Below are 24,624 nucleotides of genomic sequence, written 5' to 3'. Positions count from 1 at the left end.
CGCTGCTCTGGTTTGCCAGAAGCGGCTTAGTCATGCTGGCCACATGACTCAGAAGCTGTACGCCGGCTCCCTCAGCCAATAAAGCGAGATGAGTGCCGCAACCCCAGAGTCGTCCGCGACTGGAGCTAATGGTCAGGGGTCCCTTTACCCTTTACCTTTATAGGCGGAACCACAGGTATCAAGTTGTTTAATTACTCTAAAAGAGTTAAGTTGTTCTGCTATTCTTTTGTGTAAGAGGGTACTGAGGCGCTTGGATTTTAGACCCCCTCTGTTTATTGAAGGAAATGCATGGTTTTTTAGGAAGTCATCAGAACAGCAAACTGAGTTGTGATGAGACTGGAAAAGGAAGCATCAACTTGAAACCCAGTGTAATTCATTACATAATAAGATAACAAAAGTTAAGTCTAAGAAAATAGAGCTTCACCACGTGTATGTGTATTATTTAAACCAGAAACTGGTTTTAAAAATGAGAACCTCCCTTTAAATTATGGTATGATCCTATGAAAGCTAAGTTCTGTTCATTTCAATGGGACAGATAAAGTGCAGGGCTTTAATATACATATATTCACACACACTGTTAGGTGGGGCTCTCCGTGAGTTCCCAATTAAGGTTCTTAGCAATTTATTATGCTGTTCTGCATAATATAGAATATTCACTGGGCCCCAAGTTAAACATATGCTTAATATGCTTCAATTGAAATCAATGAAGCTTTAAAAGTGTTTAACTTTGTGGTGGTGCCGTTAATTACTCTGCATTTCTCAGTATGATAAGGAAGAGGAACAGTCAGCACTTTTATGAAGTATATTTATATGCAGTGTGGTATATAAATATGGTGAGGCTTATGAAGGTGAAAGCATATGAATGAACAATCTTCTTACTCCTGGCAACTCTTATGAGAATGGAAGGAAAGTCTGCACAGATGGAAGGAAACAATGAAAAAGCTGTTGAAAATAAGCTCTCCTAATTAGCAAGAGGAAAACAGACTGAAGATAGAATTAACACCACAGTCTACAGAGAGACACACCAACCAACCACCTAATTGTACCTGTAGACACAGCTCCGACTTCTGGGAGAATTCCGAATTGGTACCCGCCAGTTGGGCCCCAGCGTGGCGTACAACCGACCCCTGTTTATAAATTTACATGTAAGTTCTTTTCTTATAGTGCAGGTACTGTGGTAACATCCAACAAAACAAAGCATACAAGGAAACATGGGACACACATGTATTTGATGCTCTCAGTAATTGGAGAGGTGTATTTAGTGAAGGGCTGAATGCCCATTAAATAATGCTCATTTTAACACATAGGAACAAAGCAAGTAATGCTGAGCAAAAGAATATGGGGGCAAGAATCAAGTGTCTAAAAAGGAATTCAGAACCGATCTTTGTGATGCTGCTTCCATCTCACTGACTTTTGTAATGTTTCTTGATCTTCTGAATGGGAATAAGAGAAGTTTTAGGAAAGTAGGATTTGTCCAATCATATCACAATGCAAAGCAGAAGAACCTTTAGAAATAAAAACATTAAGGCACTATCGTAAGAATAGCTCTAGATGATCAGAACCAGCCAGGAACTGATTGCAGAGCATATGAAGTAATAATGAAGAGTATACTTCTAACCACACGAAGGATACATTTTCAGAATTAATGAATAACATTAGCTAGCTCCAAAAAAATCAAGGTTTCAGGGATCAGGTGCAGTTGTTCACAAGGAGGCTGAAGCCCTGACATCTCTTTGAAAACATTACTACTGGAGTCATGGATAAAAGTGTTATTTAATGCAGTGCTTTGGCCCAGCAAAAAAAAATATGGTATCACTGCACAAGGCATTCCAGTTATCTGCTAATATGCATACACACTATGCCAGAAATGTGAATCCTTGTTTTCCCTGGTAGAGTCAGGGGGCATTATTCATCTTTTAAGCATGTAACAGCACTATCCTTTAGGGTGGGACTCCAATAAAAGAAAATAATTTAAAGACCTCAGAACCCTCTGAAGAATTATCCACCCAAATGCCGCAACTGCTAAGGAAAAAGAATTGATTTTACAATATTGGACAGCCTATGTGATTGCCCTGTAAATTTCTTCCAGAGAAAATCTACCCCAGGCAGCAGCCATGATAACTGCCCCCTAAGAGAACAAACTGTAGTCACCTGGGGAAGGGTACTTTCCCAGGGAGGGAGATGCCAATTCAATGAAGACCTTCAGACTTTCTAAAAACCAAGGTCTTGCTCAAAAAGATGCCCAGGGTCCTAAACACATCCAACCTGTTTTCAGGTTTTCTTGTGCATAGTTCAGACAGGAAGGCAGAATATGGAACATATGGAACAGTAAGTTGACTTTGGGCAGAAAGGATGGGTTTCTCTCAACACAGCTTGTCAAGATGAAATAAGCCCAAATGTGGGATTTTTTTTTTTTTAAAATAGCACCCTTAGCTCTAAAACCAATCTGGTGAGGTATTGGCTAAAAATAAAGTTCTGAGAGAACCATGTTCATAATTTCTGATAGGTGGCTTCAGCAGAGCTGACAGAACCCAGCTGAGGTTCTAGTTGAGGAACAGGTTGTCTGCAGACGGATTCATCAGCACTACCCCTTTAAGAAAATGTTTTATGTGTGGATGGCTGCAAAGGTTATCCTTTATACCAGAGATACTGTTGAGAACTGCTAACTGTCTTTTCAAAGTGCTGGTGCCGAGATGTTTCTAGTCTGTTCTGTAAAAATTATAGAATGGACTGGATTTATGATTACAGCAGGCTATAAAATCTCTCCAGGAAGACTTGTAACTATGAACAAATGCTTAGATGCCAAAAGAGTGATCAGAGTAGCAAAAACAATTTAGCCACTTTTGCTTAACATCTATGCTTCCAGCTAGAAGATGTGCAGTTGCTGTTGAAAAAATGGTCTCTGGGACATGATGTTCCAATGTTGTTTCATGGACATTTTGACTAGCTTTGAGAACCCAAGGCCTTTGGACCAGTGGAGTTCAACTGGTATAAATACCACTTTTCTTTCATCTTCCTGAGGAGCATAGAAATCAGGGTGAGAGAAGGAAAGGGCACACAGCTGGCCAGTCTATGTATTCTGATTCCACATACTGGCATTGTGATACAAAGCTTCTGACCTGTCTGTCTGTGGGTCTCCCAAAGGGCTGTGTCACCATTTTGAATATTTGAGTGTTTGGACTCCTGGATGATGGTCCTGCTCAGTCACTCCATACCAGGTTATATATGGCCCAAACAATTACAGTGAAGGTCTCCTTATGGAGAGTGTGTGGCTGAGTAACATCCCCTCCCCTTGCATCCCACTGTTATATGTGTTTGCTGAACTAATTGGATAAACACATGGTGACCCAAAGGTTTTTCTAGAAGGCCAAAAGAGATAGTATGAAGCTCCAGGAAGTTGATGCTGTGTTGGCTTTCAGACTACTCCAGTTGCCCTGAGCCCCATGTGTGCTCCCCAATCTGACAGAACTGTGTGTGTAGTGATCTTCAGCCGGGTTATGTGGCCAAACTCACCCCTATTCTCTAACAGCCTATTCCCTAACAACCACCTGTCCAGTAACTTCCTCACCCTGCCTAGAATGGGAAACAATCAAATCTGGCAAGTGCTTTCTTCTTGAAAGGAAGGGAGGATGGAATGTATACAAGACCACTCCACAACATTCTGTAATTGGACTCTCAGTCCCAGGGAGAAGTCCTCAACTTCTTTGTGAAAATTTCCATAGTGGTAGCCTTTTTTGTCTCTTTCAGCAAAGACAATCAAAAGCTTGTAGTAAACTCAGTTCTACTTAGAGTAGACTCACTGGAAGTAATGAACCTAAGTTAGTCATGCATGTTAATTTCAATGGGTCTACTCTGAGTATGAAGATCAGGGACTATGTAAATCTTCTCTGTATTGCTCCAATTTTAGTTTATGTGCTGCCCAAACAAGCACAAAAAATATGGAATGGTTCACAAATTTGCATGTTGCTCACATGTGCCCTGTGGCCCATCTGTGTCAGGAATCCAATACCTTCAGGGGTTTTTGTCATCTCCCTACCTTAAGAATTTGACTGTATCTAACTATCGGCATCTGTTTTCCAAAGCCAGATTAAACGTTTTCTGTTCTGAAGTGCTGAGGGGAAGATTGGCTGGTGTCCCATACTAAGACAGGCTGTGCCCACGTTCCCAGGGTGTTGAATGTATGGAACACATTTTATTGCATTGTAGTCTATATAAACGGGTTGTTGTTGTTGTTTAGTCATTTAGAAAGCATCTAATCAATCTAATACTAACAGAACAACCAGGAATTGCTGACTCATTTCATGTCAAGGTTCTCCTTGAGGATAAGCTTGATACTACTACACTGGCTGTAGCAAAATTCCTCTTGGAGGCAGTAAAAATCAGAAACCATTATGTATAGGCTAAAACTCCTATGTTGGCTAGCAAGGCCAATTTTACACCTTAATAACTGTTGATATTTACTATTGTTGTACTGTGTATTTTGGGTGTGTAGACCGCAATAAAGCAGGATATGGGAGGATACGATGCAATCCAATTAGTTCTTAAGGCATTTACTACCCTTGCTCATTGCTTGAGGGCACCTAGGATTTGTGGTCTGGGCAAGGTTGAAACATGACACTGCCTTTTTAATGCCTTGCTGGATAGCATCTTTGTAACAGAAATTGGGTATGCGCCTTATCCCCTCTTAAATCAGAGAAAGGCAGGACAGAGCCTGAAGAAACAGTTCTGATTTCTCCATTCTGAAGAATCCACCCTCTGGGCATCTAAAATAACTCCCACCTTCAGGGAGCTCTCCTTGACTGCATGTTACCTGATGGGGTGGGGGGAACAGCTGCATCTCCCACCATTTCACTGCAAGGCAGCTAGGCTAAAGGAAAAGGAACCAGGCAAGGAGCTCTAGTAGCTCCGCTCAAAACCCGTACACCTGCCTAGACCTGAGGCTGGAGGCTGGAACGTCCTTTGCTCCCCGGTTTTGATACCAAAACATATGCCTCCAGCTCCAAGCATCAAATTGAGAAATGAGGAAAAGGCAGTGGAGGGGGAGGAGGAGTCCCAAGGCACACCACAAAAAACTTCCTGCGTTACCTAGGATATATCAGTTGGGGAGAGATTTTTTGTGGGGGAGCGGGTAGCATGCTTAAATGTTCATCAGACTGTCGAGTTCACACAAAATCTAGCTTCTGTGTTGCTAAGCAGGACTGCTCTGGGTGGTTGGGAGCCCTTCAGCAGAAGGAGTCAATCAGCAAGCTGTACCTGACTCCTTACAGTGTGGGAGATTTTGTTTGAGGGGAGAATATCCCCAGCACAAGCGATGTATTTTCAGCTACAATGAAGGCTTTTCTCAGAATTGAACATTTCAGTTCTCCTGCTAAATTTCTGAATAATGGCATGGCCAAAATTTGAGATTTCCTAAAAAGTAACAAATAACAATTTATTATTATTTTTTAGTTCATCAGTTGGAATAATGAATCTGGCTGTGTTGAAGCTGCATAATTTAATTTTGTAATGTGTTCTTGGACACTGTGTCCCTTGTATCAATTTCTTCTTTTCCTAGTTTACAACTATCAACACACACAACTCAGGCAAACAGTTTCAATGGAAGACCAACCCTCTTAAGATTATAAATGACATTTTCTATCCTGACTTCGTTACTCACACAAAAGGCTCTAAATTCAAAAATATAATGGCCTTCAACATTTACTGCACTTTAAATAAGGACACATTCAGCAAGAAAAAGAAAACCTGAATTTTATTTCTTGAAATAGGATGTGATATCATGTACAGTATAATAAACCCAGTAAATATGAAACAAGATGGTGGCCATATCCTCTTTGCACTATTCTGAGAGTGAGAAACTATGACCATTGTGCTCCATGAAATATTTCTTGCATCCTATTTTAATATAGTGCCTGGTGATTGTAGGCATAAGAAATAAGTATCACCCCAGAAAAGGCATAAAAGCATATTTTCCCCAGCAGGTGTCAGTGAAAGTATTGATGGAGGTATGTTCCTGCCACTGTGTGCAGGCGGGAGGGAGGCCCATTCCTAAGGGTGACTGGCAAGATGAGGTACCAGAATCTGGACATTGTACACTTTACTGGTGACCTTCCAAATTTTGTTTGGAAGGATCAAATCAGCAAAAGAAGGATCATTATAAGAGAGACATTTTCCTGAATAATTTCTAACACATCATTTTACTACACCTTTTTCCAGTGTGGAAAGGACTCAACAATTTTGCTCTTATTTATCTCAAAGCTCTTTTGTTGGAAAATTTTGTAGCTTAGTAAATAAAATTGTGGGACTTCTCAAGGCCACTCAGTCCATTTGAACTAAGGCCTATCAAGTCTGAACTGGACCAGATTTCACCTCTGATATCATGTGCTAGACAAAGGCAGGTGTATTTGGCTTAATTTCTTATGAGGAATTAGCTATTCAACATAGTTGAACATGATTTGCTTAATGAAAATGCGGCTGTATTTGTGGCTTTCTAAGAAGGTGTTATAAGCAGATAGGGTATGTGGACTCTGGTTTATGACAAAAGCCCAATATTGACAAGTTAGATGTCATGTTTTCTTATTAAGGTAGGTTTGAAAAATGTTTGTTTTATAGCTTGATGGGATAATAAGAGCTAAATGTAGTGTAGGAAGCACAAAATATAGGGCATACACACAGTGAATATTTGGAGTGACAGAGCTTCCACACAACCTCAGAATGGCTGCATTTATGGCAATATTTCCCCCCACAATTACCCTGCAGGACCTGATTAATTCCTTGAAGTAAACTGAAACATGGTTTCAATACATATAAACTGCAGTGCAACTAACATTTTATACCATTGATTGAAGGTTATTTATTTGCAGAGAGGACACTCACCTTTCAAGTCCTGAAGAAGGCTCCTCACTAAATTCTGAGCTTTCACTGCTTCCTACAAAACAAAAGGACATAGGGATCTGTTAACAAGAAAAAGTAAATGCAGAAGAAGTCCACTTGCCTTAGGAAACTTCCAGAATACACCACAGAAGCCAGACTTAAGAGGCCAGAGTGAAAGTGATGTAAGAAATTGCTCCTGGGGGAAATGTTACCCTGACCAATGTAGCACTGCAGTTTTCTAGGTATAAAATATTTAAAAATTGTCCTTCCGTTTTTATTATCTTCACACAGCTGCATGTTGTATAGTACCTTCTGATTAACACTGCTACATCAGTGATTAAACATAATCATACCAGCCAAAGACAAAGCACAGACACCAAATATATTTCCCTTTAGTCAAGACACAGGACAGGTAACATGAAGCAGGTGACGGTGCCATGACAAATCAGCCTGATGCCTTACTTCTCCTCATCCTCTTATTACTCAATCAGAGCTTTTTAAACCAGTAATTTCCCATTACATTTATTCAAAGGCAACTTAAAGTTACCAGTGTAACCAATTCATTTGCTTTTCCAAACTTGGACTGTTTGGATTTTCTTTTGTTCAGGTGCTCAGTAAAGCAGCAGCCACCACAGCAACAGAAGATTCCCAAATCCCAGGTTGGTTTCCACTGCAAAGGAACTGCACAACATGACAATGAACTGTGATGGCTGATCAGGCAATAGATGACGATGGCACTTTTTCACATTCAGGTTATTAAGTGATAAGCACAGTGCATCATGCATCCAACAAAGTAGGTTCTTGCAAACGGAAATTCATGCCCTGGGAACCAGCTTATAAATCAGACGAATTTCCCTCAGTCTCTAAATCAGAGGAGTTTTTACTCCACTAAAATCCACACTGCAAGGTGCTGGCCATTAAACACCCCTCAAAATAGCTGTTTCTTTCCTAACAGCTGATAATGCCTTTTATCTGCAGCCAAAGTTAAGCTTTATGCTAAGCTTTGTGAAACACCTTTCCACTTCCTACTGAGACCATTCCTACAAGTAGCTTGTGCTCTCCTGGCTTCAGTAGCATTGCTCTATTTTACAGAAGTGCTGCCACAACTCACAGAAAAAGAACAATACTGAAAAAGAACTGAGTACTCCCTATGACACAGCTGCCACAATCTAGCAAGTTACTTCTTGATAGGAAGACAGAGACAAACAAGAGAGAGGTGAGTCATGTGAGGTTTCTAGGCAAGCAAAAAGCAGATCTTCACTACTTTTAAAATGTTTCTATCCAAATGACCAATTATTGTTAGTCCTGAAATTAATTTATCTTCTCCTGATTCTGCATTTCTAGGAGCCTCTCTGAGCTTCATAGCAGGCAGAGAATCAGTGAGACTTTTGTATCCAAACCATTGAATACTTACCTATGGAAATACCATTGGTGAAAACAGAGTTTAATGTGTTGTTTCTGACAGGACTGTGGGACTCTAGCACACTGTCATCCAGCAGGTGGCGTGGTTTCTCTGTTGGGAACGTTGCGCTTTTACTTTCAACTACACTGAACTGACACATCATACTGGAAAATTGGAAAAGGGGAGGGAAAAAGCAAAATGTTCTTATGTAATCTGATAACATCCATTTATTCCCTGCTTTTTTTTCCACATGGACATCATCTCACTGTATGATGATCATAAATGTCTGCAAGTCCTTAAGTGGAAGGTAGCTAATGGGACCTTTAATACGCTCCTCATTGGCTGCCTGATAATCTATTTAAGAAGTGAGGTCAAGCAGCCTGTATAATTAAGTGGTTATTGCCCTAACATAGGATGGGGATCTGGGAGTTTTCAAGTTCTTCCTCCGACATTTCTACAAAAGTTGCTTGGTTACAGTGTTGCAGGCCATGAGATTCAATAGTCCTGAATTCCTATCCAAGCAAATTTAATGAGATGATGCTGGGCAAGTAATAAGTATTAATTCAAAGATTCCTAACAGTGGTAGAATAAGTAGAATGCTGGAAATCTTATCTGAAAAGCTGATGCTTCCCACTGTGTTGAAACTTCCCATATCTATCGGTAAAACTTATTTCAGAAAGCCTAGGTGAGGCAGAGGCACAATTTATAAAAAAAGGTATATCTGGTGATATACCAACTCCCACAGAGGTTGGGGGTAAGAATGGCACTAGAATTTGTCTAAAAAGGCAGAAAGTCCAGCACTTGCAAGATAAGACAAGGAGGTTCTGAGGTAGATGTTTTACTAGTAATGAGTGTCAGTCCTGTGAGATTAGAAAAGGGGAGTGGGACCACTGGGAAGAATATTTCTGCTCTCAGTGAGTTTTCAATTGCTGAATTAAACCTTAATGATGTCTGAGTAAACTGTAAGAGCTGAGAAAGATGATGCAGATTGGAACACCCACTTGTTTCCCAGGCTGTGACTCTTCCTGTGTCGTGGTACAGGAGGAGTTGGCAGGCTGGCTGCCACCGAGGCATCAGGACAAGTTGGTCTCCTGCTGAACCTCATAGCTGCTGACACCTCTGACGGACCTACAAAATAGACACCAATTAATGCTAAACTGATGCTGAGGAAAGACATTGCTAGGTGTCATGTTATTTGCTTTTGGAAGAGCTGAATGACCCTGTAGAGACAGATGGAAATTATGTGGGGGGTAAAGGAAGGAAAGTGGCATCTGCTTAAAGACGATTGTCATTGACCTCAAATGGCAGGTGCTTCCCCAAACACTGCTTCTGGCCTGCTGGAATTACACCATCCATTCCTATTAAGAATCTATCCAATTAAACAAAAATAGCAATTTGTCATCAAAATTATGTGCAAGAATAGTTTTGGGACCAAGTCCCACACAAAAAATACTGGCTTTTCTATTACTTTAATGAGACTTGTCAAAAGCATAACATACATAGCCAGAACAATATGTCGGGCGTAATCTTCAATTTCTAACAAAAACATATGCTTTGAGTTTGGTTTGTAACCCTACCCGTCTGTAAACAGTTTGTTAGTATTGACTTGTAGCATGAGTATCTATGGGAAACGCAAGGATGTTCCATGTAAATCACAGCCAGACAGATGTCAGCTCTGGAACTTTGAGAAGGTCTTTGTGCCAACAAGCTACACATTTTTAGCTAGCACACACGCAAAGCAACAGAGATGGAACAGAGTTATCAAGTTTTTAAGTGGTTTCCTCAAGTTGGCTGAAGATAATTCTCTCTCTCTCTCTCTCTCGGTGTGTGTGTGTGTGTGTGTGTGAATGAGAGAGAGAGAGAGAGAGAGAGAGAGAGAGAGAGAGAGAGAGAGAGAGGAGAAACAGAATTAGCTATAGGTGGCTGAAGAATTGCTACCAGATGGAAACAAGATTGTCTCAGCTGAGACAACAGGTCCTAAAGCTATAATGTCCAAGGAATGGAAAGAGAGTTCAGCTCCTACATATTATTGACATTTCAGACTCTGCTAAAAAGCTCCACGAAAGGACTGGTTTCTATAGGGGCTTTAGGATTTAGACAGCTGAGAGGAGAGGGGTAAGGACTGCTTCAAGTCTTCTGCATATCCTACAGTGAAAACAGTCCATATATGAAAAAGGGTGAAACCTGGACATAGTGCAGTGATCACTTGCATCTATACAACTAGGTTTATATACACTGAGAAGATGGGATTCACTCTGGCTGACCAAAGCCTGTACATGTGGAACAGGCATGCATGGAATCAACATGTGACAAATATAAATATGGGTTTGATGCTCTTGCTATATGAAAGTGCTTTCTGAGTAGGAATTTTTGAATGCTTTAAGTGGCCCAAAATCACATTGGTGGGTTTCAATTTCGGCAGTGATGAAGTGCATCAGAGTAAATATATTTGAACCTTAATCTAAAACTAACACTACTCTGCACCTGGTGAAAACTTGGTTCAGATACGCTAATGGCAGGTAAGCCATGCATGAAGCAGGGAAGTTGGGCAAGCATGTTTCCTTAAAAAAAAGTTTGAACTCTGGGATTCATGGCATTGACTACAGTGAACAAAAGAGCAGCAACTCTTTCCCACAGAATAAAGAATGTACTGACAGATGTTGGATGCCACCTAGTGAAAGTAGGGTACTATACCATACTTATATTCTATGCCCAGTCTCCAGCCTCGAGTTACAGAAATATAGAAGGCATAGATTTCTCGTGGAAATATACTTTTATTTTCTTTTTATTTCTCAAAGTCCTAGATTTTAGCTGTGCCATTGGTGAAAGCAAACTAAGCAAACCTTCACATCTCCAGGCCTTATATTTGACACAAAATATAAGCAGAAGAATGAAAGGCCTGTTTTGGAAAGGAGGATACAAAACTTGTTTAAGGATCTAAAGTGGAGATGGAATGAAACCTCTTGGACATTTCTATGCTACAGTCACTGCAGAAAAAGAAAGTGTATTTTATGTGTTCTTGTTCTCTGTCTTTGACTCACACACACATACACGTGACTGAAGCAGCTTCTTGCATGTCTGCCCTGGTGGATCAATAAGGGTTTGAAGCACTCAGCACTCTAGAAGGGTGAGTCACTTTGGCATTATGCAGTTTCTGAGAAGGCCTTATATTAAAAGGTCAAGAACATTTTCCAAAAATGCAGCTCTGCTCATTTCTTGTCCAGGGGTGTAACCAGAACCACACACTAGAAGTTGTTGCATGAGAAACACTGCCGTGTGTGTGTAGAATTTTGTGTACTAACTGCTGCTTCTCAAAGTTCCATTGGTTCAGTCCTGCAATATAAGCCCTTAGACATTCTACTTCAGTCTTGTTGATACCATTGTAGCAGACTGTCAGGTAAGAGATTAGGAATCCATTCTGAAGCCTGTCATGGTGGGAGATATGGTGGGAGATAGTGAGTAGAGTGAAGAGAATTTATCAAAAGATGAGTTCTGGGACAACGTTGTGGTACATTTTCTAAATGTAGCACTTGGTTTCACCAGGATTTTACTAGTCACACTTTAATAAAGGAGAGCACTTTCTCAACCAAAATCTGAGAACACACTTCAACATGATCCCTATCTCTTACATAAGATTGATGACCAGGTGTCTGAAAGTATTGTTTACATCCCATGTGCATAAACAAAAGTGAAAGATTGAAGGAGACCTTCAGGTGCTATTGTGATCTGAATCTATGTTACCAGTGAGTCCCAGCATGCAATGCATACCCATAAACAGTTACGTTGCTAATTTTCTACAAATGAAGGCAGCGATCAGGTCCATTTTTTGGGTATTTTTATTCCACTGCCACAGAGGAAAGTATAAAATATGAACATTTGAGTGGTATTGATGCTATACAATTCAGAATACACAGAATAAAAGCAAAACAAACAAACAAATATTCACAGAAAGCCAAGCCCCAAAGGCAACAGAGTGCCACTGCTCCCCGTTATCGACAATAATACATCACTGAAAGCAGTATCAGTTCCACTACAGTATCCTGAGGCCAATAACTGGTTAACTAACATCTGCTCATTACCTCTGCATGCAAAGCCAGTGCAGCATCCTGTTTTTGTGCAGAAATCAATGGAAGTCAACCCTATGACTTGATTTGATGGCAGGAGGCAAAGAGATGGAGGAGGCAGCTGAACACAGACAAGCTCAGCCTACAACTGCATTATTCAAAACAATGCAGTTAAAACAATGAGCTTCCCGTGGCACCTGAATCATGGCCCTTAAGTTTTCAACGTAGATCAGCTGGTGACTAAACCAGTGGAAACTCAGTGCTGACCCAAAGTAAACAACTAGTTGCACAGTCAAACCCTTTCTATTGTATAAGGGATTAGGTGGTATGATTTGTTGCTTTACTCATAATCCAATTGAAACACTTTGGTTGTTCTTTTTCTTATAAATCAAAATGCTGCTTTTTTTTTAAAAAAAGGTCTTTTGAGAAGTTAACCCTGTTCTGGGTTTACCGAAATCTGTTGCTCAACCACCGCAGCAGACCACTCAGTTGAGAAATAAAATTTATTTGCTACATTGTGTAATCTCTGTATTCACACTAATCTCTGTAGCTCCTTTTCAGAGTTACTGGTCTTATTGACAGAAGTTCCAGCTTTTAAATACACGTGAGAGCAAGTAATTTTGGCTGCTTGTTCCCACTAAATGATGTCAACTGCTACCAAATACCCCTCCTGTTTATTAGTTCCCCACCCTATCCACTTCTTGTGCATACTATTAATGTTCATATACCTCCCAATGAAACAAATGATGTCTAGCATGATTTTCCAATCACTTGGCACAGGAACACACATGCTTGGTTTTCATTATTTCTTTACATTATTGTCAAGATGACACTGACATATACACTGAAATAACATACAGAAGGTATTAAAACATTATTACAAACTGTTTGGGGAACTTGAGAAAAGCCCAGCAGAAGCTGACGAGTGCTGTTTAGAAAGCTGTGGCAGGAACATTCGGAAAAGTTGACCACGTAGCTTTAATATCCCCAAGGATCTCACTGTTTTTTCCTTTGCATAATTTTTCCATGAATAATCATTCAAGTGCTATAAACAAATGGTAACTTATGCAATCCTTTATTAGCACATTAAGCCTCCAGAGTGTAAACTTTTAGTTCACTAATTTTGCCCTAATAAAACGAAACAGGAGCTGATAGATCTCAAGCTGATGAAATGACTGAATGGGGAGCCACGAATCTCATAGTTTGAACTGAGTAACAAGCAGAAGACATTTTAAGTTTTTAAAGAAACTTTTGGGTTTGGTGCATAAAAGTGTTATTGATGCTAAGTTGGGTAAAGGTCTACATAGCCTATGTGAAATTTGGCCAGATACTTACCTACTTAATTGCTAATGTAACCATAACTCTGGGCCTGGTTAAGAACCAGGCACAAAACAGACGCTTAAGAAAATCAGAGAAGAAATCTGTCAAACAGAAGAAAAATATAAGCATGTTGTAAAAAGGGTTAAGCCTTTAGCTCTGGCTATTGCAAAATCATAGTTTTCCTTGTTTCAGTGTTTTGCTAAATGCCCACTAAAGTCTATTAAAATGTACAATATGTGGAAAGCCTGCAAGTTACATCTGCTGTGTTGCAGGCACCAAAGAGAGACAAATAAAAGGAACATGTCTGGTGTTTTTAAAAAAATCAAATCAAATCCCTGTTTTGACTCTAACTAGGCAGTTCTGTGAAAGAAGATGCAAAGAGATGACCAATGAAAAGAACAGGGAGCCAGGAAGATACATTTTAGACTGCCACAGACAGTCATCTCTGCTTGAGTGACAAATTACATTAAATGCTGACAAATTACATTAAATGCATTTTTAATTAGGAAGTTTAGAAATGGTCACATTTCTTTATTTATAAAAAGCAGGCATAGGGCTCGTAATCTGGATCAGGACTATGGTGCTTCTCCTCCCACCCCAATTTTCCCTTTGGAAATTGTCCCCTAGGACTGCTATTTCATTCTAAAAGTCCCAGTGTGTGCTCTGAAGGCACAGGAAGCTACCACCTTTGCTGATGCTAAGCCAGTCTGGGTTTAGTCAGTGCCTGAATGGAGAGCTCCTGGGGGCCATAGGTATGTTACTTTGGATTCCATGATTGCAGAACTGAGGGGTATAAATGTAAGAAATAAACATTTGAGTTCCATTCTGCCCTCTTTAAAGAATCTTATGGTACAGCATATGAAAGAAGGCACACTGGGTAATAAATCAGTTACAAATGATAGCAAACACCAAACTAGGCTCAGTAACTTAGAAACATTTCTCCCCTCCATATCTCTACTTTCTTAATATATAGCAGCATTAAGTTGGCCACCTATCCACTCTGGTTTCTGAGGGCTGCTAGTTCTGTTACATTTTTTCAGCACGTATCTCTATTGTATATAACGTTATATGTTTTATTTTTATAGAGATATGTATTGCAGGTAATTCCTGAAGAATGGAGACACCCTGTACCTGTACAGAAGAAGTCCCTTTGTGATATGCGAAGTGCTCCTATACATCTATACATGCTGAAATCTGCAGTGTGATTCTTCTCAAATCTTTAATTTCAAATAAATACAAAGACCTAAGGCTTTAAAAAGTGGATGACATCATTAAATAAAGATCAAGCTATTTCATTATAAATTCCCCAAAGAGATAAATCATTGTTAGTTTACAGAAAGCATTTCCTTCCTAATGTCAATGTCCTTCATGGTTTTGCTCCCATAGGAAAATTTACTTTGTCCAGGGAAAAAATGACAAAATGAAACAGTCTGTTATTGTGCCTCAGTTTAGCCTTGACCAGCTTTAAATATATCCTCTTAAATATGTTGCCCAAACTTCATCTGTTATGTTCTTCTGCCAAACACTGGAAAGTGCCTTACTGCTCAAACAAGTGGACATTTATGTGGCAAACAACTAGACAAGTATCACAATAGCATCCCACATGTCACATACATTTAAAAGAAAAATGGTACCTTCATTTATATTTAAAAGCAGCTTCATTTTGGCTACAATTGAGCTCTAGCATGATGTAACAAGAGGTGTAATAGCTTAGCAGTTGTATCAGTGTGGCTTACAATCTCCAATTAATATACAGCATTCATATTAATGTTCATTAATTGCATGTACGAATGCAAATTTTAAGAATTTTTGACCATCAAGCAGGACTCAAACACAACATCATTCTCCCACATAAGATTCCCTGTAACTGGTATTCAAAGGCAGATTGCCTTCAACAATGGAGGCAGAAAATACTCATTGTAGCTAGTAGCCCTTGATAGCTTTATCTTCCATGGATATGTCTAACTGGCTTTCAACACCATCCAAGTTGGTAGCCATCATTACCTCTCAAAGTGAATCCCATGGTTTTACTACGCACTATGTGGCGGCGACTGGCAGTGTGTGGTGGAGGCATGGGAGTTTATTGGGTTTGGCACCAGGAGAGGGATCCAGTGATTTATGGGGTTTGGCACCGCCCATAAGGTAGAAGCCAGGCCAAATGGAGGAAGAAGGGTCAGAGTGATCTGAGACAGAGGGAGGCACACAGGATGTGTCGGGAGAGGAGGAAGAGATTGTTCAGGCAAGGGATGGGCCAACAGACTCCTTGCCATTCCCCACCCCACTGTTTCCTAGTACCAGCAGGGGTTTGAAGAGGGAACAGCAGTGATACCTTTTATGTAGGAGCCGCCTCAGGTTGCACATACCCCATCAGATGAGGGTACATAAGCAGGGGCAGGGGGGGGCATGGTCTCACTGTTGCTGTAATTACTCCACAGGCACAGACTTGGAGAAAGCACATATATCCACCACTGCCATACTTGCTCACAAATAAAAGCAATTTTCACCTCTCTATTCAGAACAGAAGGGAGGGAGGGTTCCAGTCCAATGAAATCTGGGCATATTTAAGGGGTCATGTTCAAATTAGGAGTGGCTGGACCAGTACAAACAGAATTTGAGAAAGAAAATGAAACAGTCTCTCATGCTTCATGGATTTTTGAAGGGGTATTTACTGAGACCTTTTTTGGGTAGGCAAACTGGTGCCTGTCATTGCCATGCTGACAGCCCTTGGCTTAGAGAAGATATAGGTTCAGTCACCAAGGGGAGGGTAGTGAGAAAACCAGGAGGAACTAAGTTTGCCACCAAGGGTGGGGTGCAAAAGAGGGTTCTGAGTTTTTATGTCTGGTGAAGGATTTTAAGTCTTCAGTAATGCTAAGTGACTACCGCTGGTGGTGGCACTGCCGTCAGTTGCAGCATGAAGCTTTCTTCACCTGGGCTTAAAGCAGACAAATGAAATTTGTCAATAAATTTGTGAGCAGATAAAAACAATATTCCAAACCCCCAAACACAGAGAAATAAATCAAATGGGCATCTGTTAAGATTAGGAAACTACTGAAGTTGTACCACTGTCAGCGCCAGAGATGGGAGGAAGGGTTCTGATGGACGTTTCATTCCTGTCTCTTTAATGACTACCAGAAAATAAGCTATCAAAGCCATAAGACCAAAATTAAGAACAGGCATGACAATTAGGCACTTCTGGCTTGCAGTAAATGACTTGCTACTAAAACATCCACAACAAAGCTATTTACTAGTATCCAAGGTTACATCTAACACAAACTGCATAACTAAATGTCAGACTAATTGTTTACGTGGAAAACGATGTTTTCCTTTGAATCCAAAATGAAGGAAGTTCCATCCGGATTACGTCACCAGTGTAGTAGCCTGACTGGCCAAAGGAATATAAATGCACAAACATCTTTGCTTATTCTCTCTTTTCATTTTTCTTCTTTTTAACTCTTATTTTGCATGTACTCCAGATCTAACAAAGTGCGCTCATTGCAAGCTCGTTCCAGGGTCAGACATATTGAGCATGACTGGGCCAATTTCCACCTCATTACGGTAATGTAATTCCTCTGACTTAAGGGAGTTGCTCTTCTGCATTCACAGTGGGGTAATGGAAACGAGAATGCTCTTGTCGGGAAGTATTATGGGGCCTCAACAGTGATGTGGTTTCATGGAGTTTAGCCTGAAGAAATTGAAGAAACAAAAGGATCTATTTATGGCTGGAGTACTGCCTACTGCCTTGAAAAGAACATGACCTGCTTGACCTAGTCCTTCACCTGTCAAATAAACACTACAGTGTATGTAATGATTGGCCATTTTCTTCTATCCTCCATGATTCTTCCCAGAGACTGTATTGGAAGTTCAAGGGTCAAACAGTGCAAAGACCTAACACACAACAGTCCAGACTATGGAATGCTTCACAGATAATGCTTTACCTATGGTGAGATAATCTCTACAAAGGGAGGGGTGTGTGGAGAGTGTACACTGTCTTTTGTTTAGCGTGCGTTGGGTTTTAATTCTAATCACAAGGACATGGATTGTGATGCTGGCTTCCAGAGTCATGTTTTTGCACCTAAATTAATACTTCTTTCTAAAAATATACAGTAGTTAGTAAATCAATTTTAACTTCATCACTGACATTATTTCTGTGTAAGAAAATAACTTGGGTGAAGTGAGTCTTATATGTACTGTATCCACTAATATGTTTGGTTTCTTAAAATGACACTGATCGTATTGAAATGCATACAGCAAAAATGCAAAGCAGGTTTGCATCAGACCAAAATGCATTACTGAGGAACACGGAAAGCTGCTAGAAACTTAATGGTGAGGTTTTAGGAATGAGGACAATTCTTTAACACTTTTCTACATTTAAGAGCTATCAGATGCTGGGAACATACACAATTTCTGCTCTGTATTACGTTAAAACATTCTCTGGGAAAAATTATTGAAGCACATGTTCCAAAACAATCCGTCTGCTGGCTATGGTGCTCATGTTGGACATCTTTTCGTCTACGTTACAGGAACACAGATGGCTTTTTTCATCATAAGACACTTGATTGGAAAATGTGAACAGTTGAAATATTTTAAATGCTGTCCAAATAGATATTGTCTCCCAGTCCTCATGATTCTGTGGCACCACTAAAGAACTTAAAATGTCCCCATTAGAATTCTACAACTTCTAGAAACGTAGGTACTTTGTACAACCCTGAATTTGAAAGCTTTTTACTACATATAAATGGTAGTAATGGGCTAGTTTTACTCTATGGGTAGCATTCAGAATTTAGCATGAATGGTGGCAGCAGAAACAGAAAACCAGCCATCAATATAAAACTACTCTGTTGTGAAAAGTACTTCTGTCTCTTGTCCATCACTTGGTCTGATTTCTGGAAAGTTGGTTGGCAAACAAGCAGACAGCTGGTTTGCTCTGACATGTCAAAGCCAAAATTGTTGGAGAATAAAGCTGTATTGACTGAGTTTCATGTTGTCACAGGACACTTTGCAAGAAAACCACATTTCAATGAAATGATCTTCAGTGGAGTAGCAGCAGGCATTTGCTAAAGATGGGTAGGAACGAACCCTTAATTCTGCAGTCATCAGATGGCCAACATACAAACTTCACTAAAGAAAAGGAATCAAAGAAGCTGCTAATCACCTGAATGGATTATGATAACTCAGTTCATTAGCACTACAGAACACCCCATGTGTGACCTCAGCACAGTCATTTTATTAATAGTGATGATAATAATAATGTTAATATAAAAAAAATCCTTCCAGTAGCACCTTAAAGACCAACTAAGTTAGTTCTTGGTATGAGCTTTCGTGTGCATGCACACTTCTTCAGATACACTGAAACAGAAGTTGCCAGATCCTTCTATATAGTGAGAAGGTGGGGAGGGGTATTACTCAGAAGGGTGGTGGGAATGGGTGATTGGTAGATAGCTGAGATGAGCCTGTGGACGACTCTTAACGACTGCAATAGGTCTTACAGGAAAAGGCAAGGGGTGAGAAGGTGAAAAATGGCTTAGTCATGTATAATGAGATAAGAATCCAATGTCTCTGTTCAGACCAGGTCTCTCCATGGTTTTAAGTTTGGTAATGAGTTGCAATTCAGCAGCTTCTCTTTCCAGTCTATTTCTGAAATTCCTTTGTAGTAAAACAGCTACTTTGAGATCTTGTATAGAAATGTCCTGGGAGATTGAAGTGTTCTCCTACTGGTTTCTCTGTTTTGTGATTCTTGATGTCTGATTTATGTCCGTTTATTCTTTGGCGTAAGGTTTGGCCTGTTTGTCCAATATAGAGAGCTGAAGGACACTGTTGGCATTTGATGGCATACACAATGTTAGACGATGAGCAATTAAATAGTCCCGAGATGGTATGTGTGATGTTGTTGGGGCCAGTAATGGTGTTGTCCGGGTGTATGTGGCAGCAAAGTTGGCATCTGGGTTTATTGCAGGTGCTACTGGAAGGAATTTTTTTATTTTTTTATTTTGACTATGGCAGACCAACACGGCTACCTATCTGTAACTAATAATAATGTTCTGAAGAAGTGTGCATGCACACAAAAGCTCATACCAAGAACTAACTTAGTTGGTCTTTAAGGTGCTACTGGAAGGAATTTTTTTATTTTAATAATAATGTTATTACTGTATTTTTGTGTGTATAAGATGCTCCCATGTATAAGACAACCCCTATTTTATTTTAACACAAAATTAAGAAATCAGTATTTTAAACATCAAACAGAATAATTCTGGTGGGAGGTGGCCCAAAGTTTGGATTGCCATATTTCAAGAGGCTTAGCCTGGGCCACCTAGGTCACCTGCATCAGAGTCTGAACCCAAGCCCAGGCCACCTGCGCCAGAGCTCAAACCCCTGTGCATTCACCATCCATGTATAAGACAACCCCCAATTTTTTACTATATATTTTTTTAGCAAAAAACATCGTTATTTATACCCTGTCCATCTGGCTGGGTTGAACCAACCACTCTGAGCAGCTTCCAAAGCACATAAAAACAAAATAAAACACCAGACATTAAAAACTTCCCTATACAAGGTTGCCTTCAGATGTCTTCTGAAGGTTGTAGTTATTTATCTCCTTGACATCTGATGGGAATAAATGATAATGATAGTGATAATGATCTTCCTTTTCAACCTTCAACTTCCCCATGTCTCTTTCCTTTGGTAGCTTCCTTTTTTTCCAGGCTAATGAGTCTATATGCCCCTATGCAGTCCTGACTGGCACACGCTGCTTTTTATTTAGTACCAGAAACCCAGTCTTTTTATTATTTCTGTGAAAGCTCTTTGTCTTCTGCAGTATGAGTAAGATTATAGAAAACAGTTTTCATAATCAGGTAGCCCCTGGTGGACTGAAGGAACCACTGCCAGGGTTGGGGGGCAGAGGGAAAGAATAATTGTGTCTCCTCTAAGCTGAAAACAGTCTTAGTGGAATGGAACTTTACTGAATAACCCTCTCTGCTGAACACGTACTAACCCCTGTCTTTCAGAGGACTGTAACTTGGCTGACCCTGGGCAGAATTTCACACATGCTGCAAAAGCCAGTACGGCTGATGTAAAAGGGACACGCTGACCCTACCACGTTGCAAATCTAGAATCCAAAGAATGGAGACAATAAAGAAATCCCCCTCTCTTCATTTTTAGTAGTGATTGAGATAAGCTCCATGGTCCAGGATATTCCAGCATGAACTAAGGGAAAGTTATGAGCCACTAAAAATAGGGATTTCTAATAGAAATATCTTGGAACACCTTAACAAAAAATGTCTGCTCCAGTTCCAACTATACAATGTATTGACCACACTGAACGTTTTCGTTGCTGGGGCAACAGCTGAATTTTTTGTGTTTATTTAGTTGTCCTCAGTATCACACCACACAAGCAACTCTGCTTAAACAACTTGGTTCAGGAATGCATTTAAGCTTCAGAAATGTTCATTTCTTGATCTGTTTAACAACACTTTTATAGTCCTATAACTGCTTCTTGTTTAGTGGGCACTAACACACATACGTATGAAAAACCGATGGCATTTATTGTATTATTGGCAGCAGATTAGAGATTTCCAGCTGGGCAGGGACCAAAAGGCAGTGGTGAGCCTGTCAAAACTGCATGCTAGAGCCAGCCTCAGATGGAAAACCTAATGGAAGAATGGAACTACAGGAGTATTTCCAAAGGCCACTGTGGGCAGCCTTCAACTAAACAAACCTACCTCCCCACCACCACCACAAAAAGCTTATATGGGAGAGACGTGGGCCTGATCAAGCCCAACCACAACAGATGCTACTGAAAGCTTATGGTGACAAAGTGATAAAGCTCACAGTTTGCAAAGAATCTGTTCTTCAGGAATTATTCAGGAAACTTATGTGACAAAATAAACACTCATCCTGTTCCAAAGGATTTTGATCTCAAAGAGATGGATGATAATCTTTCCTGGATACAATAATGCCAAAGGATCCTGTTTTGCATCCAGCTCAACATTTCTTTCTAAAACTTTATTTTTTAAATTTGAACTTTCTTTCATCATTCCTATAATGCACTTGAGGACTATTTTAAAAATAAATAAACAGGGCCAATGTGGGCCAAACTACATGTGATACTGGAGCAATAATTTTGGTGCTTCTGACATTAATTTTCTTTTTGTAAAAATACTTGCAGAACCCTTAGTCTGTGGTCTGAGGGGTGGGAGATAACTGCTGCTGCAGCCTGGTTCAGATCACACCCCCTGGAGCTGCTATTAGCTACAGAGAAGAAAATCTGCAAGCTTAAATGAAGAATGGTAAAGTGACTTCCACCTTGGAATAAATATGTATATATATATATATATAAGCTTTCTCGGCAAACTACTATAATATTAACACTTACGGTCCTCCAGATGTTATTGGTCTATAACTCCCATCATTCCTAGCCATTGGCTATGCACTAACATATTAACTGAGTGTCATAACTTACCGAATATCCACAAATTCCAGGGAACCAGTAGCGGGAGGGCCAAACTGCAAGCAGGTGCATGTATCTTTATTCTGGCACTTTTTTTTTTAACCAAAAGAAGTCTCTGCAGGCTGTAAGATTCAGCAAGGAAGAACACTCTAATCTAAAATTGCTAGATGATTAATCACCTTGCAGATAGTTAAACCTGCGATATAGACCCTGCAAGAATCAAATGCCAACTATGCCCACATAATCTACTCAGCTACAGAACTCAAAACCAGCAATCACAGCATCAGTGGCTCACTCATCTACACATCCTCCAACTTGATATAAACCATCCCTTGACAACACTGCCCTTCTCCTGTCTACATGGGACAAACAGGCCAAGCAAGAGGAAAAATGTAAAGGTTAGCATAAGAAGTGGCAATATTCTGACACCAGTAGGAAAACATTTCTCTACTGTTAATCTAGAAGCCACCACTTTTCAACAGCAAGAGTTCAAAGAAGGTTCCAGCATGAAACAGCTAAACTATTCAATCAGTGAATTTAATTCAGTTTGGGACTTAATTGGCACCATGTGTTTCTTTTACCAGTGTTGAATCAACATAGCTAGTAAGTTTTGATAATCAGTGGCAACAATTGTGAATGGACCACTTTTTTGCTCTCTTGAATTCATTGGGGCCATGTATTCCCATGATGCAGACCTACTGCCACTCTATGTATTTCAGGTCTTTGGCTCCACTGAACTTTTCTTATTTGTCTCAATGTATTTATCTCTATCAGGGGTGGGGAACTTTCTTTATCCCAATGGCCATATCCCCTTCTAGGCAAATTTCCATGGGCTGCATGCCAGTGATGGGTGGGGCCAGAGGCAAAAGTGAATGTGACACAGAATTGATCAGATCCCAGCCTCACAAAGCAGCTCAGGGATGTGCCATGAAGGATGTCAGGTGCCCTTCAATCCCAACTTCACCCTTGGGGGGCTGGGACTGAAGGGTGCATGGTGTCCTCGCACCACCCTGCCCAAGCTGGGGGCGGGAGGATCTGATCAGAGCCCTGTGCAGCTTTGCGAGGCTGGGATCATTTTAATATTGAAAAAGAGGATGTGTCCAGGAAAGAGAGGACATATGGCAACCCTACAGATTGTTCTGATGAGTAATGATAATAGCGATAAAGAAGGGCCTTTGGATGAGACAACTGGCATCCTGGCTTAAATATATCAGGGAAACCCATCATCTTCGCTGCCAAGTGTGGGCGATTGGGTAAGCTGCATTGGGATGCAGAACAGTGACCAGAGTGTACCCCAAGAGGAAAGAGAAAGCCTGGAGGATTCCAGGGAAGCTGGAGATTGCTTGAAGAGGAGCTGTTATTGTGTTTTTAAATGTGTCATGTTTCTATGATCTACTTTGATGTTGTGTTCTGAATACTGTTAGTAACTTTTCTTTTATTTCTTGCATTTCTTGTGGAGAGCAGTCCCTTTTGCTGAAGGGGTGATGGTGTTATAGATTTCGGAGGGACCCTCCTGAACCCCAGAAATTAATAAATGGTAAGATTTTTATTATTTGGGATGTGAAGGGAGAGATACAATCTGCAGAGGAATTCCTGAGCTAGCCTATGCAAAATGACCTGGCCAAGCTAGGGCCATTAAGAGACAATACAGGGTCATTGAGATCCATTGGCAATGCAAGAGAACCATCTTCCCTCCTTGCCCTGAGGTGTGAACAGAGACTGGGGGTTTAGAAGGTTGCCAGTGTAACTGGGTTTAGAGGAAAAGATAGTTTTTAGTAGGGTGTTCTGAGAAGAAGGAGGAAGAATCCATCTTTGGCAGGCTGGCTGAAGGCTGGCTGCACTGCTGAGGGGGGACAAGCGTCTCATGAAATGACTATGCTGTAAGATCTGGACTCCCTCCATGCAGGTGTAAATAAGTGAATATACTATATTTCTTAAAGCTACGACAGTGTCTCAGTTCTCCAAAGGAACACAGACCCCAGGGGAGTGCCTGGAACCCCATGGACTCTTGCTACTGCTCAGCAGAAAGAGGGGGAGGCACCCAACTTTTGTAACATTATGATGATCCAAAAGCAGCAATGGATTGTACGAAAAAGGCAAAGGAAAATGTGGCAATCAGAAGCAGACACATTTTGTAAATTCAATGATTTCGTCTTACAAAGGAATATGTTCAAATAGTTCCCACTGAGATACAAGACAAACTTATACAAAAGCCCCTCTAAACATCAAGTGAAATCCTTCTCCATATCTTACATGGGTATTTCCAAAGCAGTTATACTTATTTCTGTCAATATGGCAAAACACAAAGCTGGCACATCAATGACAGTTTAGAACAGAAACTGCCTTCAGGATAATAGCTGGTATATCAGTTTGCATGTCCTGATTTGTTTAGTCTGGTTTGAAGACATATTTATACTACCTCTCGTGTTCCAAAACGAACTTCTGAATTAGGGAATTAGGAACGTTGTGCATACTACATTCCTTTTGTCCATGCATATCACAGAAACAGGATACAGCACAGTTAA

The 24,624-nt window shown here is 40.4% G+C and overlaps 1 protein-coding gene and 1 long non-coding RNA gene across 23 annotated transcripts in view; one reads left to right on the top strand and one right to left on the bottom strand.

The window, feature by feature from the left end:
- LOC310698637 overlaps window positions 1–17,795 on the top strand; it is a 36,045-nt gene extending 18,250 nt beyond the window's left edge. For 2 of the 9 annotated variants that reach the window (XR_014521634.1, XR_014521635.1), the window contains 2 exons: window positions 7,963–8,086; window positions 11,071–12,859. This is a non-coding gene — a long non-coding RNA (uncharacterized lncRNA). Of the gene's footprint in view, window positions 1–816; window positions 1,146–7,477; window positions 7,530–7,962; window positions 8,087–11,070; window positions 13,979–14,741; window positions 14,959–17,129 lie in introns of those variants that run through there. The other 7 variants (XR_014521637.1, XR_014521639.1, XR_014521636.1 and 4 more) reach the window with 7 other exon arrangements.
- The window catches only part of RALGPS1 (Ral GEF with PH domain and SH3 binding motif 1), a 216,892-nt gene that overhangs the window by 13,771 nt on the left and 178,497 nt on the right, over window positions 1–24,624 (bottom strand). For 4 of the 14 annotated variants that reach the window (XM_083485893.1, XM_083485894.1, XM_083485886.1 and 1 more), the window contains exons 13-16: window positions 9,274–9,400; window positions 8,285–8,436; window positions 6,874–6,925; window positions 1,047–1,127 (exon numbers count right to left, since the gene is read on the bottom strand). In XM_083485893.1, coding sequence (XP_083342019.1) covers window positions 1,047–1,127; window positions 6,874–6,925; window positions 8,285–8,436; window positions 9,274–9,400 — 412 coding nt within the window. Of the gene's footprint in view, window positions 1–1,046; window positions 1,128–6,873; window positions 6,926–8,284; window positions 8,437–9,273; window positions 9,401–11,073; window positions 17,339–24,624 lie in introns of those variants that run through there. The other 10 variants (XM_083485897.1, XM_083485898.1, XM_083485895.1 and 7 more) reach the window with 5 other exon arrangements.

This window comes from Podarcis liolepis (assembly GCF_965112155.1).
Source record: "Podarcis liolepis genome assembly, chromosome: Z".
Taxonomy (NCBI): Eukaryota; Metazoa; Chordata; class Lepidosauria; order Squamata; family Lacertidae; genus Podarcis; species Podarcis liolepis.
The sequence above is the reverse complement of the archived record's forward strand: the minus strand, read 5'-3'. Positions and strand labels throughout refer to the sequence as shown.